The sequence below is a fragment of the Mesoplodon densirostris genome, chromosome 19 (assembly GCF_025265405.1).
Source record: "Mesoplodon densirostris isolate mMesDen1 chromosome 19, mMesDen1 primary haplotype, whole genome shotgun sequence".
Classification (NCBI taxonomy): Eukaryota; Metazoa; Chordata; class Mammalia; order Artiodactyla; family Ziphiidae; genus Mesoplodon; species Mesoplodon densirostris.
Genome location: NC_082679.1, coordinates 15935164 through 15952490, shown reverse-complemented (window position 1 = coordinate 15952490; position 17327 = coordinate 15935164). Strand labels below are relative to the sequence as shown.

General features: G+C 49.1%; 2 protein-coding genes across 8 annotated transcripts in view; one reads left to right on the top strand and one right to left on the bottom strand.

Moving 5' to 3' along the window:
- Positions 1-27: 27 nt before the first annotated feature.
- On the bottom strand, positions 28-13635 carry THAP8 (THAP domain containing 8). 3 transcript variants are annotated; one of them, XM_060084969.1, is made up of 4 exons: positions 13496-13635; positions 2796-2988; positions 2240-2632; positions 28-616 (listed from the first exon to the last, which is right to left on the bottom strand). In XM_060084969.1, the coding sequence occupies exons 2-4, from the start codon at positions 2940-2942 to the stop codon at positions 476-478; spliced, it is 681 nt and encodes a 226-aa protein (XP_059940952.1). In that variant the 5' UTR covers positions 2943-2988; positions 13496-13635; the 3' UTR covers positions 28-475. The 3 variants fall into 3 exon arrangements, with proteins under 3 accessions (XP_059940952.1, XP_059940951.1, XP_059940949.1); XM_060084968.1 differs by lacking the exon at positions 13496-13635 and adding an exon at positions 12205-12434; XM_060084966.1 differs by lacking the exon at positions 13496-13635 and adding an exon at positions 12191-12433.
- The window catches only part of WDR62 (WD repeat domain 62), a 49776-nt gene continuing 45062 nt past the window's right edge, over positions 12614-17327 (top strand). For 4 of the 5 annotated variants that reach the window (XM_060084798.1, XM_060084796.1, XM_060084795.1 and 1 more), the window contains exons 1-2: positions 12614-13150; positions 15938-16029. In XM_060084798.1, the coding sequence (XP_059940781.1) occupies positions 12974-13150; positions 15938-16029 (269 nt within the window). In that variant the 5' untranslated portion in view covers positions 12614-12973. The remainder of the gene's footprint in view (positions 13151-15937; positions 16030-17327) is intronic. The other variant, XM_060084797.1, reaches the window with a different exon arrangement.

The following is a 17327-nucleotide window of genomic DNA, read 5'->3' as shown; positions in this document are numbered from 1 at the left end:
TACATTTTCATTCAGTCTTTATGGCACTTATCACAACCTGAAATTATACTGTTTATTAATTTACTAGTTCATCTTCTGCTCAAGCAGAAAGTGAGCACCACGAGGACAGGACTTTTGTCAGCTGTGTTCACTGCTGTGTCCCCAGCTTGGCATCAGGCTTGGCAAAGGGTACAAGGGGCTCTTCAGAACCAGGTACAACTCTCTCCAAACAAACGACCCTTGCTCTGCTCTGAGAATGTTTTACTGACGGCAAAGATTGAAGGTGGGGTTGGGACCTGGTTCCCAGGGTAATCACTGCTGACAGGGGTCTTGGGCCCAGGTCAGCCCTAAGGTTCAAGGGGTCCCTAGGAGGAGGTGGTGGGAGCCAGGCCCCTGAGGGAGGCACTGCTATGCCCCAGGCATGGGTCATGGGGCTGGGCCAAGCCCACGTTTGATGCGTCTCTCTTCCTCTGTCTTCTATCATCTGTCCTGGTCCTTATGCACTGGGAGTCTGAGTGTCCAGGAGCTCAGGCTTGGCATCCAGGGTGGGAGGTGCAGGACCTTGGGCAAGGACCACAGCTATGTCAGGCCCTCCACAGATGATGGTGAAGGCTTGGGATTCCTCAGGTCCAGGGAGCTGGGCCGTCCCAGGCAACGAAGTAGTAGAGATGGAGGACACAGGGGAATGAGGGGAGTGAGGGGAGGAAAGGAGGGAAGGAAAAAGTGGGGGCAGGGGGAGAAATGGTGAGGAACAGGCAGGTAGAGGTGGGGGGGGGTGTCAGGAGACAGAGAGAGATATGGGCAGAGAGAGATGTGAGGAGAGAGATGTGAGAACCAGAGAGACATTCATGAGGGTATAAAGAGGTATGGGGAAACAGGGAGAGAGATGTGGGCGAAGAGAGACATGGAGAGACAGATATGGGGGGTGGGAGAAATGTTAGGGGCAGGGAGACAGGGATATGGATATGGGGGATAAAGATGCAGATGAAGAGAGACATGGGAAGTGGGGAGATAGATGGGATGACAGAGACATAGGGGGCAGAAAGACAAAGATGAATGTGGGAGAGAGAGGAAGAGATTGAGAGACAGGGATGGAATGGGGGCAGGGGAGGCAGAGAGAGACACTGTCAGCCCAGGGGCCCTGGCAGGCTCCGTGAAGAGCCGCAGGCCTGAGTCTGAGTTATGTCCTTGCCCCCGCCCACCCTCCGTATGTCCCTCTTGTGCTCCAGCATGGCTCAGGCCACAGTCTCAAACATAAAGCCTCCGGGGACAGCCACTGCAGCTCTAGCTGACTGCTACTATCTGGGGATGGGAACCCAGTGCTGCTAGATCTGCTGAGCCTTCAGGAAAGACCAGAAAATATTTTACAGCATTACTGAGGCCAAAAGAATAATATCTGTGGGCCAGGCCCAACCCACTGGCTGTCAGGTTGAGACACCTTAGCTACAGAGGTACCTCAGGGGCTTTCTGAAACCCCCTCCCACCTCCCTTGTCCAGGCAGGAACAAGGGCCCTGGGACCTCAAGCTTGACCCTGAGGTTTTAAGCAGGAAAAAGGCCTGGTCAAATTTTGATTTTTAAAGACAGGATCCCCTCAGGAATTCCTTGGTGGTGCAGTGGTTAGGACTCTGTGCTTCCACTGCAGGGGGCACGGATTCGATCCCTGGTCGGGGAACTAAGACCTCACAAGCCATGTGGCGTGGCCAAATAAAAAAAGACATGATCCCCTCCACTCCCCACGCCAGAAAATACTCAGCAGTAAAACACAGGGTCAAAAGGGCCTTAGATAGGGCCTGGGAGACTCTAGAATAGAGTTGCAAACTCAAGCTCTGTAGGGGCCAGGCAGGGAGCTCTCCCACAGAGGAGCACAGGCCTCCTCTGGGGCCAGACACCTGGGTTTGAATCCTGGCTCTGCAACTTACTGACTGCCTGGCTTTGGGCAAGTTACTGGACCACTCTGTGCTTCAGTTTTTTCATATGGAAAATGGGGACAAGAGCAGTTTCAATATCAAGGTCATAGTGAGTTTTCAATAAGTTATTAACTCTGTGTCTAGAAGAGAGTAAGGGCTGCTTAAATATTATATTATTATTAATAAATGGAGCAGCCACTACTCAGCTCCCACCGATAGTTGCTTGGTATTGCCAGGCTGATTTCTTTCAAGCCAGAAATTTGGAAACACGGGTGAAATGTTCTGACTTTCAACTCTGGACTCTAGTTTAGCCGAAAGCACACCCACTGTGTGGGCCAGGCAGGACACTCACCGCGCGCAGCCGGCCCCGGTGCGCCGGCGCCAGCAGGCTCTCCGCGCACAACTGCTTCGCCAGCTGTTCCAGAGCCCGCAGCCGCGCCTGGTGCCGCTCGTGGCGCCGCTGGAGCCTCCGCACCCGCCGCTGCAGCGCTCCCAGCGCCGCGCCCAGCCCGGGCCGGGGGTGCTGGGCCGACACTCCAGGGCGCGGCCCCATGGGAACCGGCGGGAGCAGCAGGGGAGTCAGGAACACGGTGGCTGGGACCTCGGGGCTCCCGGATGCTGGCCCCAGCACCACAAGCTGTACGGGGCCAGGGGCCGGGACGGCTGGGCCAGGGGACAGGGACGTGGCCTCCTGCGGAGTTGGAGGCATGACTGGTTTCTCGGTGCTTCGGGAATTCGTCTGCCTCTGGAAGACAAGGCAAGGGATGGGGGATGGAGGACATCAGGGCCGGACTCCAAGGGAAAATTCCTCAGGAGTGGAGGGCTGAGAGTCAGCCTGCAGGAGGGACCTCCCTCAGAGGGGAGGGGTGGGGGATCAGACTCCAGCAATGGGACTCTCCTGAGCTCACCTTGGCGGGCGGCGCTCCGGAGAAGATGGAGGGCACAGCATCCGGCCGCAGGTAGCGCACGCCCCAGCGCCACTGGAAGCAAGAGGGGGCGAAGTGCTCGCTGCACAGGTGCTGGTGGCAGCTAGGCACCCAGTGCTCACGCCCCATGTGCCTCAGCCAGGCCTGCAGCCGGGGGCCATCCTTCAGGGGGAACCTGCGGGGGGCGGGGTCAGCAAGATCAGGTCCAACCCCACCCCTCCCTGAGGATACGCACACTCAGAGGTCCCTGGGCTCCAAACCTCTGCCTCCCCTGGGCCAGAATCTGGCCCTGCCTCCCAACCAGGCTCTCAACCTCCTACTCACATCCAGTTCTTCAGGCTCCACCTTTTAAACACCCAGCATCAGCCCACCTCTCCCACCTCCGCTGACCCTCGCATCCAGCCTCCAGCCTCCAGCCTCCCCTGGCTGGGTTTTTGCTACAGTCTCCTTCCTGGTCTCTTTACCCACTGTCACTCTCCCTTCCCCTCCAGTCTGTTCTTCCATATGAATCTCAGGAGGCAGTTTACAAAATCGGACAAATCTAGAATGTGGGAGATCCCATATTCATGGGGGTAGGGATGGGATTATAGATTAAAAGAGATTTAAGAAACATCAGTCCAAAGGCAGACGTGGACTTTGAATGCAACAAACCATTCTGTAAAAAGACATTTTAATACAATTGGGGGAAACTGAACATGAATTGGGTATTAGATAATTGTAAGAAGTTAATTTTGCTAGGTGTGATAATTATATTAGTTTAACCTTCTAAAATAGTCATCTGTTGGAAAAATATTCTGAAATATTTATGGATAAAAGACCTAATGTCTGGAACTTACTTTAAAATACTGCATTAAAGATGTACATGGGAGGAAGGCGGATGAAAAACATTAGCAAAATGTTGACAACTGGTATAAATGAGTAATAGATACACGAGGATTCATTTAAACAACTCTATTTTTTGTGTATTCTTGAAAACATGTTAAAAAGTTTGTTTGTTTGTTTTTTTCAGTACGCGGGCCTCTCACTGTTGTGGCCTCTCCCATTGCGGAGCACAGGCTCCAGACGCGCAGGCTCAGCGGCCATGGCTCACGGGCCCAGCCGCTCCGCGGCATGTGGGATCTTCCCGGACTGGGGCACGAACCTGTGTCCCCTACATCGGCAGGCGGACTCTCAACCACTGAGCCACCAGGGAAGCCCCTGTTAAAAAGTTTTTAAACAACTTAACGACAACAAATAACCCGATTAAAAAATGGGCAAAAGGGCTTCCCCGGTGGGGCGGTGGTTGAGAGTCTGCCTGCCAATGCAGGGGACACGGGTTCGAGCCCTGGTCTGGGAGGTTCCCGCATGCCGCGGAGCAACTGGGCCCGTGAGCCACAATTACTGAGCCTGCGCGTCTGAAGCCTGTGCTCCGCAACAAGAGAGGCCGCGATAGTGAGAGGCCCGCGCACCATGATGAAGAGTGGCCCCCGCTTGCCACAACTAGAGAAAGCCCTCGCACAGAAACAAAGACCCAACACAGCCATAAATATATTAAAAAATTTTTAAAAAAAGATATGTTAAAAAAAATGGGCAAAGGACTTGAATAGACATTTCTCCAAAGAAGATACAAATGGCCAACCAGCATATGAAAAGATGCTCAACATCATTTATCATTAGGAAAATGCCAAACAAAACCACAAGATATCACCTCATAACCATTAGAATGACTACTATACAAAAACAAACAAACAAAAAATAACAAGTGTTGGCAAGGATGAGCAGAAACTGGAACCCTGTGCACAGTTGGTGGGAATGTAAAATGGAGCAGCCTCTATGTATGGCTGTTCCTCAAAAAATAGAAAGTAGAATTACCATATGATCCAACAATCCCTCTTCTGGATACAGACCCCCTAAAAATTGAAAGCAGAGTCTCGAAGAGATATGCGCATACTCATGTGCATAATAGCATTATTTACAATAGCCAAAAGCGGGAAGAAACCCAAGGGTCCATCAACAAATGAATGGATTAGCAAAAGGTGGTATATACATACAATGAAATATTATTCAGCCTTAAAAAGGAAAGAAATTCTGACACATACTATAACATGGATGAATCTTGAGTACATTACGGTAAGTGAAATAAACCAGTCACAAAAAAACCAAATACTGTATGATTCCACTTATATGGGGTATCTAAAGTAGTCAGATTCAGAGAAACAGAAAGTAGAATGGTGGTTGCCAGGGGCTGGGGGGAGGGGGAGGGAAACTGGGAGTTCTTGTCCAATGGGTATAGAGTTTCAGTTTGGCAAGATGAAGAAGTTCTGGAGGGACTTCCCTGGTGGTGCAGTGGTTAAGAATCTGCCTACCGATGCAGGGGACATGGGTTCGATCTCTGGTCCGGGAAGATCCCACATGCCACGGAGCAACTAAGCACGTGCACCACAGCTACTGAGCCTGCACTCTAGAGCCCACGAGCCACAACTACTGAGCCTGCGTGCTACAACTACTGAAGTCCACGTGCCTAGAGCCCACGCTCTGCAACAAGAGAAGCCACTGCAATGAGAGGCCCGCACACCACAATGAAGAGTAGCCCCCGCTCGCCGCAGCTAGAGAAATCCCGTGCATGGCAAATGAAGACCCAATGCAGCCAAAAATAAATAAATAAATTTTTAAAAAAAAGAAAGAAAAAGTTCTGGAGATTGGTTGCTCAACAATGTGAACATGCTTCATACTACTGAATTTAAAGATGGTTAAGAGGGGAGATTTTATGTTATGTGTATTTTACCACAATTAAAAAAATTTTTAATTTTAAAGTTTTTTTAAAATGAATTAAATAAAAGCTTTCCCAGTGGGAGTGGATAGGGATTATCTGATAAGGCACCCTTTACAGGCGCCCAGCTACTTCTGTGTCCATTAGAAGCAGTGCTACCCGTTAACTGGTGCCACTGTCCCCAACGTCTCTTTTTGCCCTCTTTTATAGCAATACACTTTCTATTTAGACCTGGGTTCAAGACTGTCCACAATAAAGACCTCATTTCCCAGCTTCATTTGCAGCTAGAGGTGGCCACATGATTAAATTCCGGCCAGTTTGTTCTGTGGGAGCTGCCAGAAACTGTGAAACACTAAAGGTTTATTTTAAGCTGCTAAATGTTGGGATAGTTTGTTATGGAGCATTAGATAACTAATACAGTCAGTCATCCACATCCCACCTTCACAACGTCTTCGATATCTGTGACATTATTTACTTAATATTTTTCTTAAAATTGACCAACTTAAGTATTAAACGAAGATACCTAAAAGAGAAACTTTAAATCACAACTGAAAATGGAAAACCAGTATCAATTCCATAAATAGGAGTTAACCATAAAAACACCTGATACCTTTACTTGCTGAGAGCTATAAGGCCTGCTCTCTCTTTGTTAAAAAGGAAGAGTAAGGAGTGTTACAGGGTAGGGGACAATCCCATCCATAGGAGACAGGACAAATAAACTCAGGCATATGCACACAAAAGAATACCATGTAGCTCTAAAATAGGCTGAAGGCACTGTATGAACTGATATGCTACTGTCAGGCATATATTATGTGAAAAAAGCAAGGTTCCAAATAGAGTGTATCAGCTTTTAGTAATTGTGGCAGCCTGAATAACAGTCCCCCCAAAGACATCCATGTCCTAATCCCCAGAGTCTGTGAATATTGCATTTCATGGCAAAAGATGTGATTAAGTTAAGGATCTTGAGATGGGGAAAATTATCCTACATCATCCGGGTTGGCCCTAAAAGCAGTTGCAAGTATTCTTATAAGAGGGAAGCAGAAGAACATATTACCACAGATAGAAGAGGAGACGCAACGTGATGACAGAAGCAGAGATTGGAGTGATGTGGCCAAAAGCCAAGGAATGCCTGCGGACACCAGAAACTGGAAGACGCGAGGAACAGATTTTCTCCTAGAGCCTCCTGGGGAATGCAGCCCTGCTGACACCTTGATTTTTGGCCCAGTAAAACCGATCTGGATTGTGAGAGAATAATTCCTGTTGTTTTAAGCCACCAGGAGTTTGTAACAGCACCCATAGGAAACTAACAAAGTAATAAAGGGTGAAACAAGAACGTATGTTCAGATTTGCTTGCATGTGCATAAAGAAACACTGGGAAAGACACATAAGAAAGTACAGAGGCCACCAGTGGGGAGGAGGTGGATGGGATGGACAGAGGTTGTTGGTGGGGAGCAAAGGAAGGCTTCTCAGGCAAAAGGCAGACAGAAAGGGAAGTGGGGGATAGCTGGTGAATGAGGACAGAAGGGCTGACTCAGAGGAGAGCGTGGCATCCAAAGAGCAGAACCCCAGGGCACAGAGCCAGGAGCTCTGGCTGCTGCAGTTCCTTCACCCTCAATCTGAGATCCAATGTTCTCACCAGCCTCCTTCTGCCTGGACACGAACATGAAATCCCTTGTACCAGCATTTCCCACCTACTCCTGGGCAGAGGCTGCCAACTGATTACTCCACGTCCACTCTCTTCTTCTTCCTTACCAACAAACTTCAACTTTTTTGAGGCCATAATGTGCCCTGTTAGACGACTGTCTCCCAGGTTCCTTTGCAGTAAGTGGGCCATGTAACTAAGTTCTGGCCAATACTTTCATGTTGGGTGAGACATCTAGGATGGTACCTTAAATGTGAGAGGGTTCTCAAATGGAATCAGAAGCAGCTCAAGGCGCAAAGGAGGAAAGTAATATAGAAAACCTCTTCCTAATTTGGTCTTGTTTTTATTCTCTTTTGTTCCTCTAGATGGCAACATTTATGATAGGAAATGTCCCTCTCTAAAATTCTACCTTAAGTGCACAGCCAGTGTCCTCCTTTTTTTATAGAATATTTTAGTCTTGTTGGCCATTCTATCTACAGCACTGCTAGGAGTTCTTCTTTTCTTCCTTACTAACATAACTCAAAATGTCTTCAGGGTGGTTAACTGCCCAGCAAAAGACTACATTTCCCAGGCTCCTTTGCAGTTGGGGGGGTGACCAATGATGAAGAACCTACCGTTGGGTGGGATTTCTGAGAAGGCTTTGTAAAGGGGACCAGCTCAGTTTAGAGTCGTGTCTCTTTTGCTCTTCGTCCCTTCTCTTTTCTCCCTACCAGAAATGGTTGGGCATGATGGCTGAGGTACTTGGCAGCCACTGGATGGATATGAAAGATGGGACCCTCATCCCTGATGATTGTGGAACTGCCACACTAGTGCTCGTCTGCCAACCTCTGTACTTGCTTCATGTGAGAGAAAAATAAACCTTGCAGTAGACTGTATTATTGTTCAAGACATTTGCTGCCTTCCCCACACGAAGATACACATTTCTACTCTACGGACCTGACGCTTGCCACAGACTTGCTGTGGCCAAAGAAGTAAAAGTGACATGGGCCACTTCTAAATATGCAATTTACCAGGAGCCATTCAGTGATTCTCCCCACTTTCTCTTTTCCCCCTCCCACAAGACCACCAATATTCCAGGTAGGGGAGGCTCCTTCAGCCTGAATCCCCAATTAAGATACAGTAGAGAAGGGCCACAAATGGCCTACAAAGGACATTAGTGTGAGTGAGGAATAAACCTTTGTTGTGGTAAGCCACTGAGATTCTGTGAGTTTGTACTGTAGCATAACCTAACCACGCTGATTCCTATAGACCCCGTAATTTGGTAAAGCCACTATTATTTCAGGACTTTGTTACTGCCAGACAGATGCAATTCCTACCTGTGAGACACCTCCCCCTGCCATGAGAGATGACTGTCATTTGTTCCTGAAAGGGCCTAAATCACAACTAATGAATGTTTCCTTTGGCACCCAGGCAGAAATTTCGAGTTACTTCCTAGCAGCCACTTCCCTCAGTGTTTCACCTTGTTCCTTCCTAGCATCCATGCCCTCTCTTGAATCTCCTTTGGGGACTGCTCCTCACCAAACTCTTAGCTAAATGGCTTCTTAGAGTGACTCAGGGATGGACCTTGAGGTGGGAATGGGTCAGCCTGTGTGAGGAACAGCCTGGCAGCCATTGGTGGGATTTAAACAACACAGACATGAACTGATTTTTATACGGTTGTCTGGCTGCTATGCACAGTTCTCACTGTTCTTATTATTATGTGTGAAGCACTTAGAACACTTACCTGGCATACAGTAAGTGCTCTTTAAGCAAGTTATTGTCATCGCTGTAAGGGAAGCAAGCGTAGAAGTAGGGAGACCAGCAAGCATCTATCAGAGCGTCTCATTAAGAAATGATGGGGACTTCCCTGGTGGTCCAATGGGTAAGACTCCGCGCTCCCAATGCAGGGGGCCCGGGTTTGATCCCTGGTCAGGGAACTAGATCCCATATGCATGCTGCAGTTAGGAAGTCCACATGCTGCAACTAAGAAGTCCGCATGCCACAACTAAAGATCCCACATGCCACAACTAAATATCCCACATGCCACAACTAAGATCCAGCACAGCCAAAAGAAAGAAAGAAAGAAAGATTAAAAAAAAAAAAGAAAGAAAGAAAGAAATGATGGCAGCCTGGGCTATGCTGTGACAGCGGAGGTGATAAGAAGTGGTCAGACTAGGAATGTGGTGGGTTTTCTTTCTTTCCTTATTTCCTAATAGTTTAGTGAGGATTCTACCATTTGCATTTATAACTGTATTGTCAAGGACTTAGGGCTTTTGTTGTGATTGCTGCAGGATGGGACTGTTTTGGAGGGTAGAGTCAAAGGATGGATTAATGGACTAGATTGGGGGCAGTGGTGCTGAAGAAAAGAAAGGATCAACTTGTGTCCTCAGTTCTTCAATGACTGACCCTGCACCTATCCATGAGCTCTGTCAGGGAAGGAACAAGATCTGTCAGGGTCCTTTGTGTCCAGCAGGAGCTTACTTACTACAGGGGACACTCGGAGTTGCTGACTTAATAAACGATGTCAGAGTGATATATATTAAAAAGCAAGTCTGTGGGCTTCCCTGGTGGCGCAGTGGTTGAGAGTCCGCCTGCCGATGAAGGGGACACGGGTTCATGCCCCGGTCCGGGAAGATCCCACATGCCGCAGAGTGGCTGGGCCCGTGAGCCATGGCCGCTGAGCCTGCGCATCCGGAGCCTGTGCTCCGCAATGGGAGAGGCCACAGCAGTGAGAGGCCTGTGTAATGCAAAAAAAAAAAAGCAAGTCTGGACATACTGATTTAGGTTCAGACTCCTCTGCCCTCCTCCTACCCTGAACCGGTCCCTCAAGGGATAGCTGGGACATGGCATTCTGAGTTTCCTGAGGAGCCCATCTGAAATGCATTCATCGAATTCATCCAACAAATATTTACTGAGCACCCACTACGTGCCAGGCACTGTTCTAGATGGTGGGGACACAACAGGGAATGAGACAGAAAAAAATCCCTGCCTTCATGGAGCTGACATTCTAGTGGAGGAGCCACTAAATGAATATATCAAATATGTGGTATGCCAGAAAGCGGTAAATGTTAAAGGGAAAAATAAAGCAGGAGGTGAATAAGGAGAATATGTATGTACTGGGAGAGGGTTATCATTTTACAGAGTGGTGGTCATAAAGAGAAGATCTTTCCAGGCAGACGGAACAGCACAGGCTGTTCAAAACAGGGAAGGGCCCTGGGGTAACAATGTGCCTGGCATGCTAGAGGAACATCGAATAAGCCAGTGACACTGGAGCGGAGTTAAGTAAGGGGCAGGAGGGAGGAGATGAGGTCAGACAGAGAGTGGGGATCCAGCTCCTGTAGGGCTTTGTAGGCCTGTTCTCTGCCTGCTCCAGCCTCACCTTCTTGTCTTTACAGAGTCAGGTGGGAGCTGGGGAGGGGATCTGAGCCCTGAACAGACTGTGGGAGCAGGTTGACAAATGGAGAGGCTACTAAAATAGTGCAGTCATGCAGTCGGGAGGTGACAGTGGCCAACACCAGGGTGGGGGCAAGGAAGGTGGTTAGAAGTGGTAAATTCTTGGTACACTTTAAAGGGAGAGCCAACAGGATTTGCTAATGGACTGGATGAGGAATGTGTCCTGGCCCACTTAGACTAAGGCCACCAGGGACAAACATGTAGTCTAGGGAAGTCAGGTTTATTTACCACGGCAATAAGGGAACTGTACACCAGAGATACTGTGGGGAGTTTCATCAAACAGAGGAAAATAATTATTATTTGGGTTTGGTGAATGGGTGAAATTTAGGTGAAATGTAAGTGAAACAGTGTTTGGATAGGCTCAAAGCAAAGCAGAACTGTGTGTAAAGGGATCAATATTAGACCTGGATTACAAAGTGGGCCCAGGGTCCGTCTCCTTGGAAGCAATAAAATTTGGATAGATGTGGAATACTGTGTCCAGAAACCCCTTACCTGAAGCTCTGCACCTGGACTGTAAATCAAGGTTGCTTCTCTGTGTCAAAGTGACTCAACTTCTCCAAACCTTAAGTAAGATGTTTCATTCTTACTGATGTAATTTCAAACAGCAGTTTGTGATGGCCTACGATTTTAGAGAACAAAGCTTCCTAGTAAGAAAGCAGCAGTCACTCAAAAGAAAGGGAGTTTTGGGCTTCCCTGGTGGCGCAGTGGTTGAGAGTCCGCCTGCCGATGCAGGGGACGCGGGTTCGTGCCCCGGTCCGGGAAGATCCCACACGCCGCGGAGTAGCTGGGCCCGTGAGCCATGGCCGCTGAGCCTGCGCGTCCGGAGCCTGTGCTCCGCAACGGGAGAGCCCACAACAGTGAGAGGCCCGCGTACCGCAAAAAAAAAAGAAGGGGAGTTTTGTCACTTTACATCTGCAGCACGTCCCTGAGAAAAATATAGAAAAAATTTTTCCTATTAACTCTTCAGCTAGCTTTTCCCGTGTCTGTCATTCCAGCCAAATAAATAAGAAAGTAGGTTTTTTGTTGTTATTGGGGTTTTTTTGTTTTACAGTTCAAGCTAATTTTTACTTTCTCAAGTGTGAGAAAAGAGAAGAAGTAAAGATGACTCTAAGGGTTTCTAGCCTGAAAGACGGTAAGGATGGAAAGCTATTAACTAGGATAGTAAAGGATATGGGAGGTTTTAGGAGACAAAATCAGGAGCTTGGTTTCGGATGTTTTGAGTTTGAGATGCCTCAAATCCGTGGGGATGGCGAGTGGGCAACTGTAGGCTCTTTCTGAGCCTGGACCAACCTCACTTCTGTCTACACAGCCCTCCCATTCCTCCGCTCGCCCCGTTCACTACCTGCAGTTAATCGTCTACCCCTGCTGTTGCACACATCTGCACCTTTACATGTGCGGTGTTTACTGTTAGTGAAATACGGTCTCTTCAACCTGCTAACCCTGCTTCCAGACACCCGCAAGATGGACTAGGTCCCCCGCACTGCTGCATTTACCCTCGGGCCCGCCCCCACAGGGCCCCGCCTCCCTGCAAGCCACGCCCCTCGTTTTGCTCACTTGTAGAAGCTCACCGGGCGGTTGTCCGCGCCCAGTTGGCCCGCATTGTTGGAGCAGTTCGGAGCCCGGCAGTACTTGGGCATGGCTGTCCAACCCAACTGGGTTTTGCCCGGTCTGAAGACGCACTTTGGTCCTCGCCAGGCGCCGCCGAACCCCGCCCAGCCCGTGCGCTTGCAGCGTGCCTGACGTAAGGGGCCTCATCACGTGCCTGCGTACTGCGCGCCAGGCCGTGTTACCACAGCTACGCCCTCATCACGTGGCAAATGGAGAAAAGCGAGAATGTCTGCGCAAAGCCGGCTCTTAGCCACCCGGACCTCATCACATGATGGGGGAGAGGTGGCGTCAAGGCGTTTCTGAGTCTGCGCCAACTCTTCAGTCTTTTTCGGCTCCACCCTACGCTTACATCCGGGCGACTGCCACTAAGCGGATAGTCGCCCTTGGGTGGGGGTGGGTGGCAGCAAAAAGCGAGGCGAGGAGGCTTTGGCATTAGCATCGTAAAAGTTAAAACCTGATATTTAGTGAATGATGAAAACACAGACGGGATTAAAAAAAAACTCCACAACGCTCGATCAAGCATCAAGCTGAAGAGCCGTGGCTCCACCCTGCCAGACCCTCCGCTCCGACTCTTAGCTCTCATTGGTCAAAAGCTCCGCCTGGCAACCCTGAGATTGGCCAGACCGGCAGCCGGCCGCGTCCAATGGGCGGCGGCGCCGGCTTTCCCGCGGCCGTTCGCTGTTCGGTGGCGGTTGAGGAGTGTAACGGCCGCCGGGCTCCGGAGCGACCATGGCGACCTTGGGGCCCGGAGGCTACGCGCGGAACGATGCAGTCGAGAAGTTGCCATCCATCATGGCGGGAGTTCCGGCGCGGAGGGCCCAGTCCTCCCCGCCCCCCGTTCCACCGCTCTGCCTCCGGCGGCGGACGAGACTCTCGGCGGCGCCCGAGGACACGGTGCAGAACCGGGTGAGGAGCTGCTTGCCTTGCCCATCTCAGTTCCAGGTTCCCCTGGGTCTCCCTTGGTCCCGCCCTTAGATCTTTGGCCCCGCCTCTCAGCCCCCGGTTGGTACCCCCTCTAGTTGCTCTCTGACCCGACTAGTCCTCTAAACCCCGCCCCCTTAGCCAAGGCTCATCCCACTGCCCTATCTCCTCCTCTCTCGGGTAGTGCCCGTCGTTCCTACTCCCACTTCTCAAACCCTGGCCCCACCCTTAGCCTTTGGAACGTTGCCGGGGTTCCTCCCTGGCCTTTTACTTTGGAGCGCATTTTAGTTTTGCTAATCATCTCCTAGTTCTGTTTATCCCTTTAGTTACCTTTAGACGCATCTCTGGGCCCTTCCACTTTTGTTGACCTCACCCCCCTCTTGGTCTTCAGGGTCCCTACCAGGGTTCAGTCCCGAGTCCTACTTGTTCCAACTCTTCCTCTAGCCTGCCTTCCTTCATCTGCTGCCTTCTCTTTCCTTCTCCTTTACCAAGGTGGGATTCTTAGTCCGTATTGCCACCCTAAATTATGGACAGGATGTGAGTAATATTTGTAAAATCTCAGCAGCACTGCCGGAGGTAGGGAGATGGCGTGTAGAACAGTTCCTTCAATCCTGAGACGCAGAAACAAAGATTTTAGAGTAGGTAGAAGAAATTCCAGTAGCACAGCAGCAATTTAAAAAATTGTTTTCCAACTCGCTGAGCTGCAAAGTCTGTTTTTATAAGATGGAGATCACAATAACCATGGTGTTGTAGGGAGATGCGACAAGATTGTGAATATGACCTACTTGGCACAAAGTCCAGGTAGAGGGTCAGTACGTGGTAGCTGCTGTGGATCTTGTTTCTCCTCCGTGGCTTTCTGCTACACTCTGATTATATCACCCACTCCTGGGTGCAAGGCGCTAGGCAAGTGGCCGCTGCCCACTTCTCTCGCCATACTTCCCTTGGCCTCCCTCTCATGAAGGTTCAGTCACACTGGCCTGCTTTCTGTTTTCCTGAGGCTCCAATCTCTTTTCCGCCTCTTAGCCTTTGTGTTTGGTGAGTCCTCTCTGGGCTTTTTGCTGCAGTCTACCTGGCTGGCTCCTATCCCTCGAGTCTCAGCCTGAATATCCCTACCCTGAAAGGCCTTCTTGAACCCCAGCCTAAAGCAGACACCCACCTAAGTCTCTCACCCAGAACCCTGTACTTCATAGACCTTATCTTGTATGTTCCTGAAAGTGCCTTGTGGGCTCTAAAGTGTGTAAAGGAGAGGAATAACAATAGTAATTTCAGAGATGCAGTATAACAAGGTGGTTAAGAGCAGTGCCTCTGAACCCAGACTGCCTGGGCTTTAACCTTAGTTCTGTTCTTCCTTTCCTGATCTTTTCTGTGCCTCAGTTTCCTCATCTGTAAAATGAGGATAATAATATAACTGTTCCCTTATAGGGTACTGGTGAAGATTAAGTAAGCTCACGTATCTTAAGTAAGCTCACATATCTTAAGTACTTAGAACAACAGCTGGCACACTGTAAGTACTCTCTTGGTGTTAGTTACTGCTGTGATTGTGTATTCAATATTTGGGGTGATTGATGTCATTTATTTTTCTTGTTTGGTGGTGTAGGGTCCATCCAGCTTGCGAAAGACCTAGTCTAAAAATTACCAGCTATGCTAATGCCCAGTAATGCTGACTAACAGATTAAAAAAACGTGACTGCCATTGGCTGGTTGCCTGGGTTAGTCCTGGCACTGCTCCTTCCAGATGGATAACCCTCATGGGCCTCTTCCCTCATCTGTAAGGTGGAGATGATGATGATGATAGTGACCACATCCCAGCGTTGTTGTGAGCATTAAATAAGTTAATACAGTTATAGGTATTTAAATAGTGCCTGTCTCGTGGTTAGATGCTCAATAAATATTAGTTATTACCATCTTCTATTTGCCTTTCGTTTCTGAGGCCCACCACCTTGCTTGAGAATGTTTTACTTTATAATTAGAAACTAGTCTCTTCAGAATATGAAAATCTCACATTTTGTTAGTTCATACTCTAAATTGTTTAATCAGCCATGATGGGGACTGGCTCATTTGACTTACCTTGCTTAGAGAATTTTAAAATTTTAAATGCGATTGTTCAAGTTCACTTGTTTCTTTACTCGTTGAACCTCTAGACTGAATTTATTGAGGGAACGGACAGTGTCCACTTTTGTTCACTGCTGTAAACAAAGTGCTGCACAAAGTGCTGGCTTTGAAGCCAGAGACTACCTGGGTTTGTATCCCAACCTTTCCACTCCACAGGGGTGGGACCTGGGCCTCTGTCCTCATCTGTAAAATAGTGGTGATAATAGCACCTTCTTCGCAGTGTTGTGGGCTGTCAAGTCTTCATCCATATAAAATACTTAGAGTCTTATTCACCTTCTCAGTGAAGCCTTCTCCCCTTTCTCTGTACTCTCAATCTCCTTCCTTGCTTAATTTTTCTCTAATGCTCCCATCGTCACCTGACATCTATTTTACATGTTTGTTCTGTTCATTTTCTATGTCCACCATCCCATCACCCCCAGAATGTGAGCTCCAGGAGGACAGGGATTTTTTTTGTCTATCTTCCTCACCGTTCTGTGCCCTTCACCTAGCACTGTATTTATCAAAGCAGCATTTGAGGAGGACAAGCTTTAGTTACTGGTAGATGACTCTAGACGCTCAGTGAATGTGTTGGAGTGACAGGGATTGAATGGGTGGCTGAGGTGACTGTGTCACGTGGGGCCTGCTGGGGCAGCTGCTTCTAATTTGGGCCTTTTTCCTGCAGGTATCACTTGAGAAGGTGCTTGGCATCACAGCCCAGAACAGCAATGGCCTAACCTGTGACCCCAGCACAGGCCACGTGGCCTACCTGGCAGGGTGAGTGAGTGGGTGGGCCTCAGCCTCTGATCACTGATCCTGAGTTCAGAGCCTGAAGTCTTCAGTGAATCTCTCTGGGCCTCGCCTTTTCCGTCTGTAGAATGCAGATAATGCTGCCTACCTCTGAGGGCTGTGGGAAGGATTCCATGGGCCCTTCTGTGTATAGAACAGTACCTGGCATGCGTGAGTGCTAAGAGAGCCTTATTGTGACTGCAGGCGGGAGGTGGCAGTGATTCTGGGAAAGGTAGGTGGTTAAGATCCAAGCCATGGTTGGTGTCAGGCCATCTGGATTTGTGTCCCAGCTCCACCGTGTGTGCCCTTCTCCAAGCCTCTGCTTCTGTAAAACAGAACTAGTGATACCCTCCTCTTGGGTAGTTAGTTGAGAGGACTGAAGGACATTTGCAACTGTTTATTCCACAAATACTGGTCTAGCCTGGCACTCTTCGAGGTGCCGAAGGGACCCCTCACCCCCACAGGGCAGGGCAGAGCAGGGCCATAGTAATTCCTGATGAACAGTATCTGCTACTGAGTCTCTGGGAAGCAGCCAGAATAGAGGACAGGGTTGGGCTCTTGAATCTGACAGGTGTGGATTCACTTACCCACTCTGTCCCCGACCTGCTGGGGAGTCCTTGGTAAAGGACTTCCCTCTCTGTAAAGGGCTTCAGTTTCATCATCTATGAAAAGTGACAAAGATTCCTGACCTCATCTGGTAGTTGTGAGGATTTAAAGAGATTGTGCACAGTATGTCTTTATTAGCCCAGAACCTAACAGTTACCGCAGAGGAAGTATTGGCTTCTATTTAAGATTATATTGATATTCATAATAATGTTGGGACTTCCCTGGTGGCACAGTGGTTAAGAATCCGCCTGCAAATGCAGGGGACACGGGTTCGATCCCTGGTCCGGGAAGATCCCACATGCCGTGGAGCAACTAGGCCCATGTGCCACAACTACTGAGCCTGTGCTCTAGAGTGCACGAGCCACAACTACTGAGCCTGCGTGCCACAACTACTGAAGCCCACGTGCCTAGAGCCCGCACTCCACAGCAAGAGAAGCCACCGCAATGAGAAGCCCACGCACCACAGTGAAGAGTAGCCCCCGCTCACTGCAACTAGAGAAAGCCTGCATGCAGCAACAAAGACCCAACCAACACAGCCAAAATAAATAAATAAATAAATGTTTAAAATAATAACAATAATAATAATGTTAAGTGCCCAGAATCCTCAGCATAGATAATGGGGGAGGAGGAGACTGAAGAGAGAAGCATCTGTTCAGAAAGAGCCTTGTTTATATGTGGGC